The sequence below is a fragment of the Anopheles coustani genome, chromosome 3 (genome assembly GCF_943734705.1).
Source record: "Anopheles coustani chromosome 3, idAnoCousDA_361_x.2, whole genome shotgun sequence".
In the NCBI taxonomy this organism is placed as follows: Eukaryota; Metazoa; Arthropoda; class Insecta; order Diptera; family Culicidae; genus Anopheles; species Anopheles coustani.
The window spans coordinates 75,674,764-75,698,540 of record NC_071288.1 but is presented as its reverse complement, the minus strand read 5'-3'; the positions used below and the strand labels follow the sequence as shown (position 1 = coordinate 75,698,540).

The window sequence follows — 23,777 nt, the reverse complement described above, 5'->3', positions numbered from 1 at the left end:
TCTCCTCTCGTTCGCTGCGTTGTGCGGTGTGAGGAGCTATTTTTCTTCACTTGCGTGCGTGCATGGGTGCGTGTGTGTATATGTGTGAGCCGTGGCCCCTGTCAGGCGGTCGGTGGCCTTGAGTTCGCTCCGCCAGGGCCTTGACCCGGTGCCGCGGTGAACATGAACTGCTATAACAGCAATGGGGAAAAAGAAGTGTCCTCCGGACGAGATTCGGTTTTCGGTTGGTTGCTTTTGTCCGTCGCAACGAGCAAAGACACAGCCTGCTTCTCGGCCACACGCACGCTGTTGGCCGTTTGTGGAAGAAAGTGTTGGATAAACTTCTCAAAAGTCCAAACGAACGGGGCTGTAAACTCCGTTGGTCATGCGAAGGTTTATTTTAAATAAAAAGTGATGAAATTCGTTAGATGAAAAATGTGCGTTCTTAGAAATACTCAACGTGTACTGTGTGAGGGGGGAATGCTTGCATGAATTGACAACAAAAAGACCCCGTTGGAAGATTGTGACGAATAACAAACGAGCGGAAACCCCCTAGAGGGACATCCCAAGTGAAGAGGTGCACACGCGCTAGTGAGAAGTGTTCGTCCGCGTGAGATGAGCTCATCGCACGGCTAGAGATGAGCCATCATCGTCAATTCGCTTGTGAATTCCGTGCCGTAATCAAAGTGCAAGGCGTATCTGGAAGCGAACGTAATAAACCGATTAACAACGCTGGCTCAATTGAATCGTGGATTGTGCAAAAACGAGATAAAAAAAACCACGAAGAACCGGCCGCGGGCAGCGTGTGCATGTGGTGTGTGAACCGTATTTGATAATCAGCCATCATCGCAATCATCACGCTGGTGCTGGTGCTGCTGCTGCTCAGTAATAAACTTATTCAAGGTGAAATGTTGACCATGAAAATCGTTTCCCGTGTCTTTTTATAGAATCCCTCGGTGGCGCAGTCAGGGGGCGCGCAACCGAAAGCAGCAGGCACCCCTGGTTCGGTTCTGCTGTTGCACGACGACTACGATCCGCTTCGTCGGTGTGCGCCTCCTGTAGAACGCGGTTACGAGAAAGCATTTTTCAAACATAATTATTCTAATCTACCCTCGACTTTCCCTTGGAAATGTGTACTCCATTTTCCATTCCCCCGAAGTGTGTGCCGTTTGCCTTCGAGGGTTTTATTTTCAATTGCAACAAATTAATGCAGCCCTTTGGGTGACGGTTTCACAACTACCAACCCCTGCCAGGGAACAAACGTCAAACTCTCGTGTCTAAACACGAGCACGATTGTTTCTCCCGATCAGATGGTTATCAAACGGTCAGCAAGCGCCATCATCGCCATCAGCACCGTCATCGCCGTTGGTATCACGTATCGATGATGGGCGATGATCGGATACCCGCATACAGACCCGCAGCACGCTCCATCCGACAATGTCGTAAGCGGGAGCCAGTAGTAAGCTCCCGTTTTCTGGCCGCGGCTAGTGTTAGTCGTTCCCGGGTGCGGAGTAGGCTTGTGCCTGAACACAGCGCCGTGCTTCGGAATGGAAAAGTAAAAGTAAACGCGCACACATTCCCCGCAGCCTGCTTAGCTCGCGACGCGATACATCAATGAGTTGTCGAACTGTGTAAGATATTTAGTTCGGGCCTTCTGGGGTAAAAGTGGAGCGAAAATAGATATGCAAATTTTGGAATTTGCAAGAACCGCCGTTACAGAAGTCGAGGCCCCCGAGTGCGCCCCTTTTTTTTGTGCAATCGCACACTTTTCTCTTCCCCGCGGCCAAGGGCCATCCTCAATGCGAGTGTTTGCGTTTGTGTGTATGCTGTGTAGAATCGCACGCTACTCCCATGTATGGATTTGACAACCGTTCAGCGGCGCGTGACGGCTGCAACTAAGCCTCAAGGCCAACGGCGTGGAGATGGATTGGTTTGAACTAGTGTGTGCGGAACTGCGCGAGCTCCGAGCGCGCGTTATTTGTTGTTGTTGTTGTTGTTGGGTTTGTGTTTTTCGCGCGGGCCAGTTCTTTCTTCCCTATTTGCTTCCCCGTTCCACACAACCAGCGCGGCAAGGCACTTCGCTAGCGCAGGTTGTGTGTTTCTCTCTCGCTCTCGCGGCCGGGCTTATTTCACTTCACCTAGTAGTGTGAGCAACCCGGAACGGAACGCGATCGCACTGTGGGATGTTGACCGAGCGAAGGTGGGCTAAAGTGGGGGCAGCAAAAAATTCAATTCAAAGTAGATGCTTGAGAAAAACCGGCCCTATAGCTTCAGGTGGTGTGAGTGTGAGTAGTGGTCGAGAGTATTGTTTGTTGGTTTTTGTTTTGTTTTGCTTTGGGCAAAGGGCACTCGGCGACCGTGGCAGTAGGGCAGTTTGTCCGCGTTGTGTGCTGGGAGGGAGGGGGTGGGGGATACACGTATAAACAACGAGCGTCGAGAGAAACGCGCACGCGGCGAGATCAAAACTGCACACCATCAAAGCGCGCGAGGCGTGCGAGGCGTTGAAATGAGAATCGGCGCAATTCTGGTGAGAGAGAAAACTCATCCTCTCATTCTCGCCCTTTTATCTCGCCTCGCGCAACCTCGTGCGCTTCTCTCTTCCCGTTGCTATGGTGTTCAATTTTCACGGCCATCGCTCACCGTCTCGCTCGCACCTGCAGCCTTACACCGGGTCCGGCCGTCTCTTTCCCTTCGTCGCGGGTGATGGCAAACGAACGCGGAAGAAGAAACGTGAGACGGTCGAGCGCGAGAGATTGTATTGGATGCCGGTCGAAAAATCCGCAGACACGCACACAGCAGCCTCGTCGTCGTCGTCGTCGTCGTCGTGGCGTTGTATTGCCGAAAATGTTGACCTTGAACTCGGCGCGTTTCAGTCGAACCGCCGCCCCCTTTTGTCTCGCCACCCACTAAACCACTTCCTTCTCGCCGCGCTCGTCCCGTTTCCCTCGTCAACTCCTCCTGTATGCGTGTGTCCGTTTTTGTTGTTGACGCAAAAGATGTTCGTTCGCTTCGTTCCTCGCCCGTTTTGTGTTTCGTTTGGGCCGGATCGAAGATTAGTCCATATTCTCGCGGTCGCAAGAGGAGAGCAGAGCGTGTGTATGTTGGGCGTGTGTGGTTTTTTTTTATTCGTTCGAATTGCAATTAGTTTTCCCACCCCCGCCCCCTTTTGGCCGGGAGGGGTTGGTTTTTGCGTGCGTGCGTGCGTTTGTCGTGAAGTGTGGCAATAGCGAACACGTGGATGTGTGCCTAGCGGAGCTGCGCGGGTTTCGGGCGAAACACAGGTTCGGAAAAATCAACACATATTGACGTATCGAACAAACCGCGAGAAAATGCAGAGAAAGTTTGACAATGGATCGCAAAACGTACAAGACAGATGAGTCATTGTCTTTTGAGATAGTAAATAATTGAAACGACCATCTTTTTCTCAATCGGACGGCCATTTTCCTCCACCTTATTTGTGCGACACCTTATTTTGACCTCCACTTCCCTTTCTTTCTCTTCCCATCGCTCCAGCAATGAACCAACGGCTTCTGAACCGTTCCCTGGCAGGCCAGGACACCGAGAACAATATCAGCAACAGTCGTTACAGCTACAATCACAACAATAAATACAGCAACACCTGACAGTGACAGTCCCTCGGCCCCCCAACTCGCAGCCTTCTTTGTTAGTGTGTTGGTAACGTCAATCGAATTAGACTGTGTGCTCGTGTGCGTGTGTGTGTATCTGGGTTCAAAGTGTCGGTAGACCTTGAATTTTTCCTGCACCTGCTGTTATTGTCCTGTTTTGCGAGGACACGACAAACCTCCCGAGCGAAAATCGAGGATGAAAATCATGAAATGAACCTGCAAGAGAGATCACCGCAGTGGAAGTGAATTTCCATCTTCTTGGAAGGAAAAAAGGACGAAGATTAATCGAGAAAAACATGCTACCAAATGTCAAAATTGAGGGTGATAAAATTAACGGTAAACAAAGTGAAATCAACGATTCCATCGGGCGGGAAAATTACATTTAAAAAAGAAGCAAGTTTGAAGGTTTCATACAGAGCGAGAAAGAGAGCATGAGATGCGAGTGCGAGTGGGTTAAAAAGAGTAAGTAGCGAGGAAGTGCGTCATCGAACCCGTCATTGCCCGTTGCAAGTGTATCTGTGCATAAGTGTGTCTCGTGTTTGTGTGCGTGTGTATGTGTGGGGTTTTAACTCGTCCTTCGGAAGGACAGCCGGTGCTCGATATAGCGCTCGGTACATTGTTGCGCGTGCCAGTGGTGTGCGTGCGAATGTTTGTGGAAAAACCAGTGCGCTGCGGTGGTGTATTGCCCCTGATTTTCCACCCAGAAAATTAATGTAAAAGAAAATGCTTCGTTTAACAGTTAATGGTAGAAAACAAAGGGCAGTCGAATAAACGTGACAAAAATTACGAAATGGTCCGGATCGCCCGGAAAAGAAGCCTTGTTACAAAAGCCCGGAAAAACAAAGGTAAAGTGAACCGGTGAAGTTATTATTTTCACAAAATAAAAAAATTAAAAATAAATACCAACCGAAGAAAAGGTAAAGTTAAAGCACACAATAGAAAAGAGAAATACATAATGGATGAAAGTAAGGCAAAAGGAAACCCTCGTGCCACGTGAGAAGGAAAAATTGTTCGGAAAAAGTTAAAAAGTTTGAAAGGTCGCTCCGGGAGCAACTGAAAATTGTGCACGTGGAGAGAAAAAGGTTAGGTTTCGGTTGGTTTTGGGTGGAAAGTGGGGAAAACAGTTTTCCCCCTGCCAATTCGTCAAACCCCGTTTGCGTGAAGCCGAACTGGGCAAGCATGCAGTGCATTCGGAATGGTGCGGGTAGCGGTGGAGAGGTGACCGGGGAGGAGGATCGTAAGGTACCGATCAAAGCTGAGGATCGCCGGAAAATCCCCTCACAGGAAAGCGCGCAGAATGAAGGCGAGGAAAATGACTCCGAGCGGGCGGAAAAAGATCGAAACGGCGGGCCGGAGGTGAGAACGTTCGTGTTGGCCGAAAACCAGTGCATCGTGTACTCCCCGCGAGGGGGTGAACCGGTAATTGCGTCCCGGTTGTCGTCCAGCCCACCACTCCCACCCCCAATCCGGTCGAGTTTTCCTTCCCATCTGCCGCCGAAGAAAACGATCAAGCTCGCCCTCTCGATGCCGGTGGCGGCGGCCGCCCTTACGGTGGCGTCCGGTCAAGGGCCCCCGCGGAGGGTCGCCTCCCCCTCGTCGCTGTTGCCACCACCACCACCACCACCACCACCTCCACCTCCGCTGGCGCTGCGAAGAAGTCCCGAGCCGGACGGACGAATGGCTCGGATTCAGATCGTTTCGAAAGCGCACCAACAAAATGCTGACACAGGCGACGAAGACTGCCGGGGTGTTGTGCCGGGGGTGGGTACCGGTGGAGGCCAGGGAGTACACGTGATACGGGACGGGCGCTTTTATCAGCCCGAACCGCCGGAACCGTGCGATCCGGCCAGTAATCAACGAATGGAACCTCATCGAAGTTCCTACGAGGATCGCCACCACGCGGGAAGCCTGGAAGAGGAAGGGTCGAGGCGCGCACAGGAGGAAGGGCGGGGACCACAGCACGGTAGCATCATCGTGGTGAACGGAAGTGCGTCCATTGCAGCCTCCCTCAGCCGTATCCCTTCTCCTGGCTCGCAGCTCGAAGACGAAGAACGGCATCGTTCTCCACACAACTCCCACCACTCCAACAACACCACCACCACCACCACGATCCTGGTGACGAACGACCGCCCCTCGGCCATCTACAAACCCCTCACGATGGCGACCTCCTCCAATGCAACGGTTTCAAGCAGCAACAAAACTCCTCAGCATCCGCATCACACGCATCATACCAACGGCCTTCAACACCAACACCACCAACACCAGCAGCAGCCAGCGAATGGTCACGTCACCTCGATGCAGCCCCCGCCACCTCCACCCCCACTCAAGCAGCTATCGAAGGGTGGAGGAGGAGGAGGAGGCGGTGGTCACGAGGAACCGTCCAGCTCCATGCCAGACCTAGGTGAGTCGCTTTGACAAGTGTCTATCATATCTACACCATGCTGATGGGAAAAGGACATGTACATCCCCGCTCAGCTCAGCGTTCGACGCTCAGCACACGTAGCTGTAACAAGCGCCTGTCAACAAAGTGTTAATACTAGTGCTGTACCTTATGAATCTATCTATCTGCTATCTATCTATCTGTCTATATATATAAAAGTCACCGTTGTCTGTATATATATATATATATATATATATATATATATATATATATATATATATGTATGCGCTCGCATCACACAAAATCTACCGGGCCTATTTGTACCAAACTTGGCAGAAAGGTAGCTAATTTTCCATGGTTGAATGATCTGAACTTCGTTTGTTGATATCCCCATACCTCCCTACCCCTCCCGAACACCTACCCTTTTAAATTAATGAAAAAAAATTATAGCTCAACTGTCACGAAGGGAAACGAGGTAGGGTTGGCAACCGTTGACATTTGACAACAAGCCGGCGCCAACTACACCGATTAGACCGATTACGCCGACCCAAGGTTGGCGTATAAAAGCGGGATAATTGTGGAGGCAGGGCCCATAAAAAGTTGTAAATCGATCGTGAAATAAAGTTACTAAATTTGTGGTGCATCCACAAGCGACCAAAATTTACTTTTCTAAAACGATTTGCAACATTCCACAATGTTCCACAATTCAACGATTATTGAACGGATTTTTCAAAAACTCGGTACACGTACTGCTTACATAAGGATATACCATGGGTTAAAATTTCATCTTTCTAGGGGAAGGGGAAAGGGAGGCTCTCACACTACCCCATACCTCAAAAATGGTAAAAACACAATATGGGTATCAATTTTGCAGGATTTGTAGTCTCTAAATCGAATGGCCTCACTCTTAATGTTCATTCTTAGCTAAGACTACCACTACCGTCCTCCTCTCCAGCAAAACAATAGCAATTCTCAGAACAAAAAGCATCAATTATGATCACATGTATTCAACGCAAAATCTACCATAAGTCTACCTTAACCAAACTAGGCTGGAGTGTAGCTAATTTTTTATGATTTCTAATGTCCTCCTTCCCTTTCCCCAACCGAACACCTTTCCCTATCCCCGAGCAACGAACACCTAAAATGATGAAAAATGATAATAATTGAACAATTATGGAATGGGTTTTTACAAAATTTGGTACACATACAACTTAAATATGTAGCCATCATCTAATAAAATGTCTTCCATGTGCAGGAAGGGATAAGAGGGGCTACCATCTTACCAGACTTCTTTTATCTTCTCGTACAAATATTCTCAATCACACAAAATCGAATTAATTTACACCCAACATACTAATAAGAAAGCCAATTTTCAAGTGTGAAACGTTCAACATTCTTAACATTGTAAAACTCAAGATACTGAATGAAAACACTCTTTCATTTGGAATTTTCTTTCTACCCGGATGAATTCGGGTTAATCAGCTAGTCATTGATATGAATCTTTCACCTAATTCATTCATATGAACCTTTGGAAACCTTAATAAATCTTCAATATTGACGTAAATCATGCAACCATAAAAAAGGGGTTTCCCCCGCCATTTTTTACTTATCACTTTGCATCAGATCACTTTGCAAATCAGGATTCATTCTCTAAAATGCAAAAGATCATTCAAATTCATTAATCCCAATCTGAATTACACAACTCCAGTTAATACCATTACGACCGAGGTCTTAGAAGATATCAAAATGAAACAGCTTCAACGGAGAACAAAAACTGTGCAAAAACCGTCAAAAACTATTATTATCCTATACAAGCCACTCTTCTACAATTCTAAATAAATTATTTAGTACTTGGAATTATTGAACAGTGTTTCTGATTGCTGTGTGAATGGTCTTTAAACTAGAATTGAAATGTTAAAATTATGACCTTTTAAAGTTGGTGCAACTTTTGCTCTTAAGATGAGTAGTTTTTTTAATCTTAGTTTTGTTTTGTTAAAGAAATCGATTTTTGTCTTTTACTGGCCGGTAAAAAGTTGCCTAATTGAATGATGATGATTAAATTGTACATTCATTCATTTGAGGTTACAAACCCTACCACATTTTTTTAACACTTTATGAATTATGAATTATGAAAAATATTTGAGAAATTTTGATAGGCAAAAATAAAGAACATTTTCTCTTAAGATGCAAATATTTCACTTAAGATGAACTGCAATGACGACATCTTTTCGAGATTGTAGTTTTACACTTTTTTCCTCAAATCGGTTTCCAATTTTGTTTTTATGGTTTAGGGTTTTACATGTGTGTACCAATGTTTGTGTCAGTACAAACATTTTATCATGAGCTATAAACTAAATCAATCAAAAAAGGCTAAAATGTGGGTTATTCTAGGTTGGCAATTCTTATTTGGTTGACCCACCAGGCGTCTCCATGTGCAATTTTGCAAACATCTTCTCTTTCAACGATCCACCATTGTTTGATGACCTACTCTTGTTTTATTTGCCGCAAAATCACGGGCAGCAACAGCAGTTCTAGTCGTGCTTTGTCGATGTGTGAGGGTTAATTTACATACGTCGGCCGAACATCCACGAACGTCGAGACGGATGCGATCGTCTGCTAATGAACAGGTTCAACATTTACTCTGCTGGGAGGGGGTAGAACTGGTACATCGGGGTAGCCCACGTCGTTAACGATGCGGAAGTCATTGCGATGGTCAGCCCGAGCAGGCATGATCGGTCAAGTTTTTTGCGCTTACATAAAAAAGAAGAATGTCACAAGATGTTGTAGGTTATTCAATAATTGAAAAAATGTAGGATTGTGATGATAGAGGACGTCAACCGTATTAATGACTATAAAAGTATGCAGGCTTTGAGGCAGATAGAGCAACGAAATTCAATTAAGACGTTTGATTAGCTTTGTTAACATCAATAATTTTACAGTTTAATTAATAATAAAATTTGAATAGACAATCTCTAATTTTGGCAACTTTTACATTTTTTTTACATTAAAACTGCAAGGGGAGCAAATTGTATTTATTCCGAGTTCTCAGTATTCTATGATGTTTTCAAAGTTTTTCACTATTTATGTATACTTTCTATTTTACCTTTTTGTTTTTTTTAGTACAATACAAAATTTTATTGATTCATACGCTCAAATTTCTGGATTGTTCTCGGTTTGTTCTCACAATGTGTGACCGATTATGTTGTACAGGTTTTCCTCACTTATTTTATTTTTGGGTTATATAAAATTTGCTTGAAATGTCTTCAACAACTTCTAGAAATTTTTTAAGAAACTTTCGTTTAACCTAAACTATTTCACGGATATTAAATATTATGCAGTTGTATTTTATTCTGAATCTGTGTATGTGCCCTTTCCAATCCTTTTTTGTTTGCACTACAATTTGATATATCATAAAACGTCCAACAAATATGTTTAATAGAAGAGAATCACATTCAGAAAAGAATTACATGAAGAAGAGTTGCAGTTGTTACTGATTTCCTTTACGAATAAATACATGGACAATCTTTAATTGCTGCAGGAAAATAGGAAGCATTTGTTTCATCACCTTCCTTCACCGAATTAAGAGTACATTCGTTTCCGAAAGGATGTGTGCCTTGCCCGGTTCGACCTTCGCCATCGACCGACCATTGACTTTTTTTTACCCCCGTAGAATGTTTCACCAGAACGAACGGAATTCACGAACACAAGGAACCTGGTGACCTTGATGCGGGCCTCGCGCTCCCGGAGGGTGGTGGCCTTTTGGGCGGCCGCCGGGAGCTGCCTTGACTTTGGCTGACGGTTGACTTTTCGCCCGTGCGTTCGTGCGTGCGTGCTCGCCCTGCCGAAGGAGTTCGCCTTCGTTTCGAGCCAAGGGGTCGTTGAATGCGTACAACGCACACAACATTTAATAAATAACCGAGCGGTGCACGCTCACCGAGCAGCTTTTTCGGAGGCTTTCCCTTCAGCGCAGGTGGGCCCCAATTGTGGGTTAATCATCTGTCAAAACACCAACTGTCAAACATCAAAACACTCGCGGTCAACATCAGCGTGGAGGTCGGGGCAAACGGAAAAAAAGAAAGAAAGGGCACTTGTTTTACAAACAAAAGCAAACGGCACGCCGTCCGTCGGAGTATGGCTTCCCTAAACCCAAGGGTTTTGGTCACATTTTGGCAACGAACTTGCGAGTTTTTGTTTCCAACCCATTGCCCTACACTTGTCCGGCTTTTTGGACGATTGTTTTGACATTTCATCTGGCAAAGCGAAAGAGTTCGTGGTGTGTTGAAGGTGGACGAATTTTTGTTTTTCACCCCATTTCAGTCGTCTTAATTCTTCGTCAACTTTTGATGGTTTTCTTCTTTTCACTACTCCGGCTTTTTGAAGTGTTGCGTTGTTGTTGTTTGGCGTGTGTTTGGCTGACCTTTACCGTGAGGTGCGAAGTTGTGCCACCTGCGTCAACTTTGCCTCGTTTTGTGTACCGGTTTGCTGTTCGCTTGATGATGTTCACCATTCGCTCGCGTTTTCCACCCCCGCTTTCCGTACTGTGTTGGTTGACCCTTTTCGTGTTCTTTGCTGTTGTTGGTTTTCTTGGCTTTGACGCGAGCCGACTTTTACTGCTTTCCCGCGGGGAAAATAATTTTCTGCACGTTTTCTGGTGTGTATGTATTTTTTTATTGTTTTCGTTCGTTTTTTTTGTAGTTTGCCTTTCTTTATTACGGTATATTGTATCGACGGGGGTCGCAGTAGTCTTCTGCATAAAGTTTTTAACATTTATTAAAAGTTATCAGGACAATAACAAAATAACCGTAGTAACAAAAAGATGCAAACATCAGAATGTTCGTAACTAATATACATTTCTAGTACGAGTTTTTCATAATTTCTAAATGATCACATTTGGTTGATCGAAATAATTTGAATATCATCATATCATGAGAAAATTTTCTCAAAACGATGAGAAAAACAGATAGAGCAGACATTTACTCACAGAGTGAACAGTTCAAACTTTTCATACTCACTTTCTTCGAACCGCTGGAAAAGCCACTCACTTTCACTCGACACTCGCGTGAGGCGAAAGCTTTCTCACATTCTTCTACTCTTTTCCTCTTTCTGTTTCTTTTCCTTTCTTTTCTCTCTCTCGCTCTCTTGCTCTTTCTCTCTCTTTCGTCGTTTCCTCTTCACTGCTTTATGTGTTTTCATCTTTCATTCGTGTTCGTTCACTCTCGCTTTCCTGCCAGCTTTCTTCAGCCCACTCTCTCTCCTCCATCTCTCCCCCGCCTATTATATCGTTCCCGGAAGTGGCGCGCACAGCGCCCTCTATCGCCAGGACCGGGCAATGTGTCGAGATGCGGATAAAACTTTTCCGCCATCGGCAGCGAGATGGCAGCACTGATGTTTTGTGGCGCGCGCATTTTCGTTCGTGGCGTGAAAGGGAACACGTTTTGAAGAATATGATGCAGGGTGGAAAACTGGCAGTGGCAAAGAAAGCCCAGTTTTCCCTGACTTTGGGCCGCGCTTCGTTCGTCGTTTACCGAGCGTGGAGCTTTTCTGTTTGAGATTCAGGCTGTCCTTCTTTTATTCCCTTCCGATTATCTCAGCACAGGAAAGCGATCTTGTGGTGGTTTGTTCTTCTTTTAGAATTCAATAGGTCAAGTGTTTTGAATTTTTTGCATACCATAAAAATAAATAAAATTAAATGAATACAAATAAAAACATTGCAAACTACCGGTTGAGAAAAAAAAATTATATTGTTTAAGATTTACATTTATTTTTAAGCAATTCAATCTGTTATACACGGCTTCACAATATTCCTTCTTTCTTCAACGGTGTATATTTTTATCCTAGAATTATTCTTCTTCATTCTTTGCGTCACACACCATGTTTACATTTCAGTTATTCATTTGATTGAAGTGCAAAATCTCTACTACAGGCTCTTATTCACTTGACAAGTTTTTCATGTCCTGCAAACATCAACGAAATCATTTTGCAAATTCCTTCGGAACCACTTTTTTCCCTACGTTTTCGGATAAAATATTCCCAGTGTTTCAACGAGAGCCGGTCGTGTTCGTAAAGCTTCATTGAAGCTCCAAAACCACCGAGAGAGGAAAAATAAATTTGTCCCACCCAGGGTAGGAATTCCTCAACGAAACCGGCGAAATCAAAAAGCGTAACGTAAGTAAAAAAGTATAAAAATAAAATAAAAATAAAATTCGACCAGCGAGAGAAAGAGTAACAATATAGATTGAGGAAAGGCGAGAGGAAAGATATCAAAAAGTGATCGGAGGGAAGGATCAAACATGATCATTATTGCGCGGGAGAGGGATGGGAATGGATGTGAAAGGGGTGGTGGTGGTGGTGGTGGTGGTTAGTGGGCGCGAAAAGTTCGATGAACCGCGAGAGAAATTGAACGCCACCGCGAGCAGTGCACCCTTACCGCATCGACCACCCCCCTCCCACCGATCGTTGTGGTTACCTTTCGATGGCAGTTTTGTTCGCCCATTCGCTTTTGGGCTCCGTTTTCGTCGATGTTCAGTGAGCTGTGGGGGGGGGGGAACGGTTGCAGGGGTAGGTGATTGACTGTGACCATCGCACCACCACCACCACCCCATCTTCCTACTGGGAAGGGGATGATGAAGCCAGTGGGTCATGGGTAGCAATGAATGTGTGCTTGTTGTTTGTGCGTGGCATCGTCGTCGTCGTCGTCGTGTGAAAGTGTGCAAGTGTGCAAGTGTGCTTTATTTCCATTCCATTTTTCACTTCGATCGCATCGATCGCGAGCCCGAAGGGTCCGTTCGAAGACTGCGGGGTGGCGAACTTATGCTTTCACCCTCCTGAGCGTTACGAGTGTTTCAAGCGAGAGAGGGAGAGAAAGAAAGCAACTGCATCAAAGGGGTGGAGGATGAAAGTGGACCCTACAAAGGGGAGAGAGAGGGGAGGTATTCATGGGTTCGTTCGCCCGCGGTGTCCCTTACGTTTGGTGCCAGCTTAAAAGATAGTTCGCTATGGCGCTCGGCTTAATGCGAGAGGTGCAGCATAAATAGCACTTCATGTTGTGTGCAGCAACCTCCCCGAGGAAACACGTGCGGCCGGGAAACGGGAAGAAAAAGAAACAGAAACACTGCCTGGCAATGGCAACGAACTCTGGCAGAAGTTAAACAACCTCCGGCGAGAGTCCTACACGAGCTCTCGAGGTTGGCGCGAAGGAAAAACGAACCACCATCGCCAGCCCTGACCCTGGCGTAGGGCCTTGGAAAATCCTGCACCGAAGCGGGAGGGAAAAGTGACATTTTGAAAGTAAAACCCTGATCGAAACTCGCGATATAGAACCAACCAGTATCGCCAGACCCCAGGGTGTTGAAACAATTCGATTCAATGCAAAAACCCGGTCCAGACAAAATTCACGAGCACATTTCTTCTCCCACGCAGCGAAGGGCCAGAAAGTGAGCGAATGAAAAAGGGAAATAGGCCACCGTGACGGAAATTCACCCACCAACCACCAAGCAGTAGGGCCGGCACGTGGAAAATGCGGGGAAGCGGAATGGGAAAATATTTGCCATTTTATATCGCGGGTGAAAGTGATATACATTGCTTTCGGTAGCGTCGGTCCGGGGAGGGTGGTGGTTTTTGGGGGCCGTTTGTCGATTGTATGGAAAATAAATCGTTCGTTAATTGACACATTTTATGCTTTCCATTGGTATTAAACGATGGTGTGTTTGCACGTCCATTCCGTTTTTGACTTAGGAGGCCATTAATGAGAATCAGTGCTGTTGGGATTAAACTCGAGTAGTACAATTATCGCTTTCGATTTTCAGTCGGAAACATAACACTAGTCTCGATGTTAAGTGGGGCATGTTTAAATAAATACATTTGATTGTGCAAGATTATTTTCTCCTTTTTTGCACCTCAATAGCTCATTGATACTGGATTTCGGCACAAAAATGTATAAAGCGACGTGATATACTATTAAATGGACTTTGACTAATCCTATCTATGAACACTACAAACAATTTTTTTCTTCTTTCTTCCCTGTCTGAAGTATAATATCATATGATTTCTTATTGACAGAAAAACATAATTACATGGATCAATTGTAGGAAACTAATTTGAAAAACAAATAAGAGACAGTTTACATGAAAGAAATTCATGGAGAAGTCATTTTAATACGAAGAACGAAAATGAAAATAGCAATAAGAAAAACTTATTACATACAAAGCATATCGTGAAGAGAATATAGTATAAAAGTGAATCATTCTTGGAGAACAGCAACATTGTCATCTGGAACGTTTTTTCTACTCATTTAAAAAAAGCGTATGTTATGGCAAATTAAATAAGAAAAAAACGGTAGCTGCTTGAAAACCATAACTAATTTGACAAACAAATAAGAGACAGTTTATTTAAAAGAAAATCGTTTCAAAGTCATTTTAATGCAAGTACTAAAATATAAAAATGGCAGTAAGAAAACTTCATTCAAAACAAAACAAATCGTGAAGGGAACATAACATGGACAAAAACATTCTTGGGGAAGAAAGCAGTTGTAATCAGGAACGTTTTTTTCGGCTTGTTTTACAAAGACGTATGTTATGAAAAATTCTATAAGCAGAAAAGTGGTAACTGCTTAAATAAAAGCAAATAGAATGGTTTCATGCACAACTGACTCATTTATAAAACATTTTAAAATAAAAAAGCGAGTGGCTCAGCTTTAATCCTACATGAACATTATGAAGAGAACAGAACAGAAGTTAAACTGCTAACAATTAACAAAACGGCTGAAAGGCTGCGGTATAAATCGGCGAAGAACACATATTTTTTCAAGCATACGAAATGATTCATGCTATGAAACAAAAAATAATCAACAAATTGTTTACTACCCATTCCATTCCATAACGTGTTTGTGTGTTCTACAGCAGAAGCGAGCACTAGTGGCACTGATCAGTATCAGCACTAGGGCATCGGCACAGAGCAGAGCGAGCGGCGCACGAAGCGATCGCCATCCTCATGAGTCAACGAACCAAACAGTCACTGCGTCACTTGAACGTTCGCTCCCAGCCAACGCCTTGGTGGGATAAGACATTGGGAAGTGGGGAAATTAATCGCAAGACTTGCCTCGTGCAAAAGCGAGCTGAGATGAAGGGAAAAAAGGTTCATGACCGCGGTTGCGTTCGCCACGGTGGTTCAACGCTAGCCCACCGGAGCCATCTCCTTTGCTCGCCCTTTGGCCCGAAGGGAAGCGAATGTGCGAAGGCAAACGGGAGAGAAAAGAAGAAAGAGAACGCAGTGCAATTGCATACGGTTGCAGCAGAGTGCATCAACTGTATCTTCTTGTTTTTCGCAAGCTTCATTCCTCGGAGCACTGGCGGCTCTTTGGACGATCGTCATCGTCTTGTACCTTCGCGAAGGGAATATTTTCCTGTTGGAAAGAAAACCTGACGGTCCCGAGGCCGAAGAAAAGGGTAAGATCCGCGAGAAAGACGCGGTTAGGAACCAAGTCTTTCGAGCGGCCTTCTTTTCCCGATGCATTCCAACCATTTAGAACCTCACTCGTTTTATGCTCTGGCGAAAACCATAGTGGAGCCATGTGTAGGGAGGTCGATCCGGAACGTTTCTCAGGTTCATGACCGCACTGTGCAACCTCTGTGTGCGTGTGTTTGCTCGCGTGATGTATCTTCCTCCGAGCGCGAATCATGAAGACAAGTAGGGCTGGCATTTTTCTGCGCAACTTCTGGCTGATAGAAGGGAAAACCAAACCGTCTTTTGGAGGCAAAGCGGTTTCGTTGTACTCATTAAACCAGTTTATGGTTCTTGTTTTTTCTCTTTTTAATGCGCACGGCACGAGTTTCGTTTTGAGTCGCACGTAAGAAACCAAAAGATGTGCTTCATACTTCCGTTCGAATAGGTTCTTTTTGTCCATAATTTAGTTCTGTGTTTCCCTCGTGTTCTTATCAACTTCTTAAATTGCACGTTGTATGCTTGCCTCTTGAGTTTTATTTTTAACAAGGTTTTTGAGTGTTTCCTTATATTTTCATTTCATTTTGTTTGCACTAATTTCTTAACCCTAAATTCTTTTCTTTATTGAATTTATTTAACTTTTGCATGTGATGGTTTGTTTGATTCCAGTAAATTCTAAATTTGCACTTTTTGTCCACAATTTAGTTCTGTGTTACCCTCGTGTTCTTATCGACTTCTTAAATTGTACGTTGTTTTCTTGCCTCTTGAGTTTTATTTTTAACAATATTGTTTCCTTACATTTTCTTTTCATTCTGTTTATACTCATTTTTTGACCCTTAATTCCTTTCTGTTCTTTTCTATATTGAATTGTTGCAACTTTTGCGCCGCAGGGTTTGTTTGATTCCTTTCAGTTCTAAATTAGCTCCTCATTTTTACATATATTTTTATATCCATTGTTTATCAACCATTTGATGAACTCTACTATTTTATGAATTCTATTTTTGCGTCATGTGACGTCAACTGTCGGAAGAATGTGGGCATTAAAAACCTTCACGACTTGTATTGATTTTCCTTACCTTGCTTACCCAAAACCTGTCCTTATTTGTTCACATCAGCTTCCGCCTTGCAAACGTGGGTGGACAGTTCCCTAAAATGTTCGTCAAGTGAAGCAGCTTAAGTAAAAATTCAAAACGAAGGAATAAACGCGAGAATCAAAAACCCAGAATCCTTTGGTTGACTAATTTCTCATCACGTGTCGGCCACGCTTAATATGGGCCAAAAGCGATCGTGTCCTGTGTGTGATTAACCCCTCCCTTCTCCATCCCGTCAGCCGAAAAACGGGTTTGAGGCTTCGATCGCGGATCGTTCGCATTCGTTCGGTGGGAAAGTTAGAACCAGCTGTCGAAAATTATTCTCTGCCTTTCCATGGCCCCTTGGGGACTTTGTTATATTCTGACGATCTTCTGAGTCCAGCGAATCTTACCAGCGTCTTCGCCAATGGGTGGAACAAGTTTCCCGTTTTGGGTACACAGACCGTAGTGCGTTTTACGTTTTTTTTTGTATTATGTTCTGGGAATGTGACGCACGCCAGGTGTTATTCCGATGGGACGCAAAGAATGGAACTCGATTGAAGTTCGTTCTTTTTTACTGCTTCGTTCTCTTGGTGGTATCTTTAATAATTGGAAAATTATATAGTTCTCTCCATGCCCCCTCAAACTAAATATTTTATTATGTTCCAGAATTGCTTGTAGTTGGAAAATATAACAAATTAAACTTTACCCCATAAGTTAGATCGTGAGCTTTTGATCACTCATTTTGAATTATAAAGTAATGCTGGTCAAATGGGGAAAATCGCGCGCGAATTCATCCCAAATGGCACAAGCTAATCGTGAATAAATTATACAAACTTCGCGGGACAAAACTAGTCTCGTTCTAGAACCAAAAGTTTCTCGTGAGATTAAGATCTCCGCTTGATCCCGACCCCCTGCCGATCGCCCGACGAATCGTCGGTGCGTATCCTTTTTCGGTTCATTCAACTCGCAAGCCACCCTCCACTTCACGGCCGTATCTTGCCACGATCATCATCATCGTCATCATCCACCCATCTGGATCGTGTTGGTATTTCCAGTTGGCCTTCCCTTCCAACGACACTGGAGTTCGATTCGTTGCGATTTTTTGTGATCTCACCACCTTCTGGTTTTGAGCTTGGGTTGATGCTTCGTTTTGCGTGGATGCAAAACCATCGCTTTCTGGATTTTTCGAAGTTTTCGTGGACCAAAAATGGAGTTCGGCAGGTTTTTTTTGGGAACTTTTGAGACTTCGGATGGAAAGGATCATTGTTTTTTTTTTATTTGTTTTGTATTTTTTCATTTGCATCTAATTAGCGCACAAGTCTTGAAAAGCTCTCGAGTGGTGATTTAATTACGATCGATCGATTCCGCTTCCGCGTTTTCCGAACCAGAGTGGAGCTTCGTGGAAGCGAGTCTCATTGATAGTCAGTTAGAGTCTTACGAGATAAGACGAAACTTAGTTTTAAAATCAGCATACGGCTGTTCTCACAAACGTCCCTGGTGCTGCTTTTGTAACATAGGTTATCAACGTTTGGCTTCATATCATCTTCTTTTACCTCTGATTGCCATAATACGTTTTGCGTTTAGTACTCGCCATCAATGTTAAATGTATTTTAATTTTTAGTATCATTCTCTACAAGTAAATCATTTATGCTATATTTACCACGTTCCGTACCGCGTCGCCCAAATATGGGTGACAGCAGTTCGAGTTCTAAAAAGTTTTTGACCCATAAATAAATGAAAATGCAACATAAAATTAATGTAATATTTTATATAAATTTTTGGGAAGCTAAGTTTTTGCTTGGCCTTACAAAAAAATGGGTTCAACAAATATTATAAACAAATTGTAATTTAAAAATTGTACTTAAAATTGTGCTAAAACGCTTGGTACGCAACGTGTTAACACTTTGTTTGCCCTGTTCTTTTAGAACATTTTCTAATTACTAGAGCTTGTTGATAGCTACTGTAACTTGCGAAATGGGTGACGCCACGTCAATATTTTAAATTTGCGTTCAAGAGTCTAAATTCGACAGCATCGTATCCGAGATATTTTTAGTTAGGTTGAATTAAAAAACCAGTTTAACACGTTGAGTGCCACGTCATCCAAAAGTGGGTGACAGCAGCAATTAGTTCTAAAAAGTTTTCGACCCGTAAATAAATGAAAATGCAACGGGAAAATAATAGTAATATTTAATACCAATTCTTTGAGAAGCTAAATTTTTGTTTAACCTTCAAAAATCGTCGGTTTAATGAATGATATAAACAAATTTTATTAAAAAAGATTGTACTAAAAAAGTGTGCTAAAAATGCTTGGCAGCCAACACGTTGGCCAACTGATTTTAATTTGGGTATTAAATGGAATGAGAAACGAAAATGTCTCTACAAACTATCTGAACCTTCTAGCTACTGACATATTTTGCATCTAGTGGTTTCTGTCAGAAAAACTTAATCAAGCCTCCGGAAAGTTCATTGACTTTGCCTAGTTCGATTGAAACGCCCCAGCAAAAGCTGCGCCAAAGAGTTCCCTCTGGCCAAACCTTATCCACGTTTCTTCTGTTTCGCGCGGACTCTACGTCACGAACTGGATTGGCGGAAACGGTGAACGGTGGACGGGGGAGGGGACGCAGGGCTCAGACCTGCCCCGGGGCCAGAGGCTGCACGTTCACTTTCAACGAGCGAAAGTGTTACCTTTCTTCTGCTCTTGCTTTTGCACTTTCTTCGCCGCTTTCTTCGGCGGTCGAGACGTGCGCGTTTTCCTTAGCCTCCCTCCTCTTGCGTCTGGTTTGTTGCTTTCTCTATCTGCTTCCGCCGTTTACTACGAACCGGGCTACTCACACCCTCAAGTGCTTACATCTTTCGCGGATCGTGACGTGCGGTTTCACCGTGTTTCGTTTTTTTTCGCCTCCCATTTCTTCATTGACGGCAACGACGACGCTGGAGTGTGTTCCACCGGAGATCGGAGGAGTTGGTGGCAACGTTCACGTTTCGCTGCTCGTACGATCGTCGTCACCACCTAGAAAGCGATTCATTCGGGGTTTCGCTTCCTTCGTGCGGCTGATGAACCTGGGTCACCGTTTTAACCGCACCGAAAATGTGATAGGGGTTGTTTTAATTTTATCCCACCCCAGTTTGTTGTCTTTTTTTTTCATGTAAAATATTTGATTTGGGTAGACTCGGTAACGTGTAGCTTATCGTGTTTCACTTCGGGTCACTCAAGGGGCTGTGCTGCTCAGCTGTTTTCCACCGTGTTTTTACTTTCCATCGCATCACGCGGCGTGTATGCGTGTTTTCTCTGTTGCATTTCTCTCCGACACGTTGGAGATGTTTTAGTTTTTTTATAGCTTAAATTTTCATTTTGTTTCACCTTATAAGTTTGTTATTCACCCGGAGGTCAACCTGTTTCGAAAGTGCATTTTTCTGTTCAGGTTTTGATGTTATTTTGTATTTCAAGCTCTTTTTCACCTTGGATGGTTTTTTCAACATTTTTTCATCTGTCTGGATGAAGTTTAAAATTGTAAAATATGCTGTCAAGTTGAATAATGTTTGCTTTCTGAGTAATTTTTTCAATCAACATTTAATTCGACTAGTAGAAGTCGTTTCAAACAGTCACAGATTTTAAAACCACAAAAATAACCTTTTTAAAACGTTGACTGCTAAAAACAACCTTTTTTGTCGCCCAAAAAGCAGATGGCGTTAAGAATTATCATCAGCTTTTTACACTAATATAGTTGAGGACAAATGAAGTGGTCGGCTGTACCAATTGCGAAAATGTATCTTTTGGGAAGCCTAGTTTTTACTTAGTTTTTGAATATCGTTGGTTCAATACATTTGATAACCAAATTTGATCACAAATGATTGTACTAAAACAGCATTACAGTCAACGTGTTACGAGGAAATAAGAGTTTTAAGCATCAAACAAAACACGCTCTTCACATAATTTATTGTGGCAATTAAGGTTATTAGTTATCGTAAAAATTAGTCTAATTTGTCCTTTGTACAAATTAAAAAGAAAACAAAAGCTACAAGTGCACCTTTTCTCTTTTGTTTCCAAGCGATCACCTTTGTAGATAACAGCCAGCTGGTCAACGCTTATGAGCTCGTTCCGACGCGCAACAAAAACAATAAGGCATCCGATGCGAAATCTTTGATTAAATAATCTCAACTCGATGCGCTCGAACCCTCCCGGGGTTGCAGTTTCTACGTTCGTTACACAACCTGCAACGGTGCACAAACAAAAGGGGGTAGGGTGGAGAGAAAAAAGTGCAACGAAAAAAAAAAGTCCAACCACCAAACGGTAACAAATGAAGCCAAAGGCTGATAGCAAAGTGCAACTCGCGCGCGGGGAGCGATAAGTGATAGAGAAGGGTTCAGTTGCATCGGCGCACCGAAATCGGCGACCGAAATGCTTCTTATCGAGCGCGGCGAGAGGCGTGGCGAGTGCCAGGATGGAAAGAAAACCCCGCGCCGTCTCGCAAGCTGCAAGGAAAGAACTCTCTGAACTTCGAAACTAGGTGAACAAAATGTCTACTACCCTAGAGAGAGAAGTGGCCGACCGTCCCTCAGACGACGCAACCGAGAAGACGTTCCGGTGCGAGCGGCGGAAAAAATAAACATTGACTCTTATCAGCCTTCCTCCTCCCAACACCCCACACCACCTCCACCTACCGACTGTCGCGGGCCAAGTTTGCCCTTGTTTCGGTCGCGCATTAGCAACCACGTCATTGCTTCTCGAGCACGTTGACAGTGACGGGAAGGAATAGGCTCTTGGAAGACGTGTGGTGGTGGGAGGTGGCGAGGGTGGCGCGCGCGCGGGGGTATCCTTGAGAAAGTTCAGCACTTTATCTCGGTCGTTGACATCCACCTTCTATCTACCCCCGGTATCTCGCGCGTTCGCTAATGAAAGGAAAAGAAAACATGGCCCAAATAAAAAGAACAAGAAAAAACCCAAATGGAAGGCATACATTACTTCTCGATAATTCCAAACACAGGGTGACGAACGTGTGTGTGTGAGAGAGCCGACGGTGGTGGTGTTGGTTATCGTTATCGGTTTGATGAGGCGAACCATTTTCGGTACGTGTGGCGCAGCTTCTTCCCGGGCGCTTATCTTCACGTTGTATGGTGCTAAACCGACCCGATTGTTTGTCACTTACTCCAAATACCAATCGATAGAGCGTGAAACTATCGGAATCGTTAGACTGGGTGGATTTACAGGTTACTATTGTTCCCTGACATTTTTGATGAAAAGTTTATTTTTCATTCCACAATTATATTATCGGTTTCTAAGATTATGTTGATGGGTCATATAACATGTTTTTTTTTCTTTCTGCAGCTTAAATTTGAGATATAACATAATCGATTGTTTGATTGTTGACTTACAGACTTTAATTTTTTATCTAACTTTGTTTTTGTTTCATTCGTATCTATTAATTTTATCTATGAAATGGACCATTCTATGTTATTTTGTAATAATAATAGTTTAGTACTATTACTTCTCAATGTAATTGTCATTTAATTTACTCTCTAACCACTTTTTGTTTCATTGCAATCTATTATTTTTTCTATTAAATGGACTATTCTAATTTGTAATCATAATAGGTTTTAATGCTATTACTTCTCAAAATTGATTTTTCAATAAAATCTGCAGAATTACAACCACAAAAAGACACTATATTGAATCTTTCAAGTTTTGGTTCTGTTTTCATCTCAGGAATTCAGGAATGTTTCATTATCACATAGACTGCCATGTCTCCCATATTGCGTTTGACAGCTGCAATCCTTATCAGCTCTTTAAACTAATATGTTAATGTACTAATACGGCAGTAGGTATACAATAATTACACGAATAAATCCACTGGGAAGCTTTAGTTTTTGCTTGGGTTTCTTAAACCGTTGGTTAAATAAATTTTGTCAACAATTTTTATTAAAAACGATTAAACTAACACAGCGCTGCAATCAACGTGTTAAAAACAATTTTAAGATCGGAACCTTTCCATTTTTCAAGAATAAAAACCGAAGTCACCAAAAGCCTTTTTTCGGGTTTAGCATTTGATATTAGTCTTAATGAATGTTAACCATGAGTTAATATTTAGTATGCCAATTTATTTCTGTTTCTAGTATGTTATTTTTCTGTTTTTGAGTATATTGAGAATCTCTGCTTAAGAGCCACAGACAATTCGTGCAGGTAAATGTATAAACTTATCCTTAGGGAAGCTTAACATTACTTGCTAATTATTTAACTCGTTGACACACTTTTTTTTGTACAAACACACTATTTAAGTACAAGCTGTTTTGATAAACTTTGTTTGTAAAATTTATAAAACCCACGGTTATGGAATCCCAAGCAAAGACTAAACTTCGTATTTGTAATTACTTTAGCTTATCCGTTAACTTTTTATTTATTTTTGGAAAAAAATGTTTTAAAACTAGTGACAGCTGGTGGTTAATGTGTTAATAGCAAGACTTTGTTTTTGTTTTATAAACAAATTATATGAAAAATCTACTACTAAAAAAACAAAACGGGTAAACAAAGTGTTAAGACTTCAGCTTATTCAAAATGATAATAATACCATCTTTGATAAAACGGTACAATGTAAGTCCACAGTCGCTTACCGATCTGTCCCTGAAAATTGCGAACGTGTTCCTAGGGCGCTTACGTCGTGTTAATTCCGCTGTGTGTGCTTTTGTCCGATAGCAATTGAACCATTTGGGGTGACGGCCCCCCGACCGCGCAAGGCAAGGCCGTTCGAATTATTTGATTACTTCTAATGTGCTGCTATCGTACATAGACGACGGGGGCTGCCCTTGAAATGTGTTTGGCCCCTCGGCAGGCGGGAGAGATGCCCTGCTCCGTGCATTCGTGCGTGGCCTTTTTTATATCTATTTACTCGTGCCATTAGCACACGAGCACCAGCACACTCTGTGATGTGGGGATGAAAAGAGTCGATAAAATGTAACCACCCCGCTTTCCTATCACTCACCCACCCCCACCCACCCATGGGGAGGGTGGTGTGAGCGTGGGATGACCTACCGAAAAGGGCGATGAAATACGACCATAACTGTTTCGTTGACCATAGTTTCCGTATTTCTCTGCTATTATGTTGATACGTGTTCAATCCGTGCGCGTCCTTGGTATCACAACACACGCGCAAAACGAATCTCCCGTTCCTGCCCGCGTTTTCCCAAACGCGCAGGGGTGGGTGAGTTTCCTAATTTTCCACCCCCTCGGTCACAGTGAAACACAACCAACGACGGGCGGCGGGGAGGGATGCGTCTCACTCGGTTCTC

The 23,777-nt window shown here is 43.4% G+C and overlaps 1 protein-coding gene across 1 annotated transcript in view; it reads left to right on the top strand.

Moving 5' to 3' along the window:
- LOC131259082 (ecdysone-induced protein 75B, isoforms C/D) overlaps positions 1 to 23,777 on the top strand; it is a 121,588-nt gene that overhangs the window by 652 nt on the left and 97,159 nt on the right. Inside the window, exon 2 of the mRNA XM_058260501.1 lies at positions 4,345 to 6,006. Coding sequence (XP_058116484.1) covers positions 4,785 to 6,006 — 1,222 coding nt within the window. The 5' untranslated portion in view covers positions 4,345 to 4,784. The remainder of the gene's footprint in view (positions 1 to 4,344; positions 6,007 to 23,777) is intronic.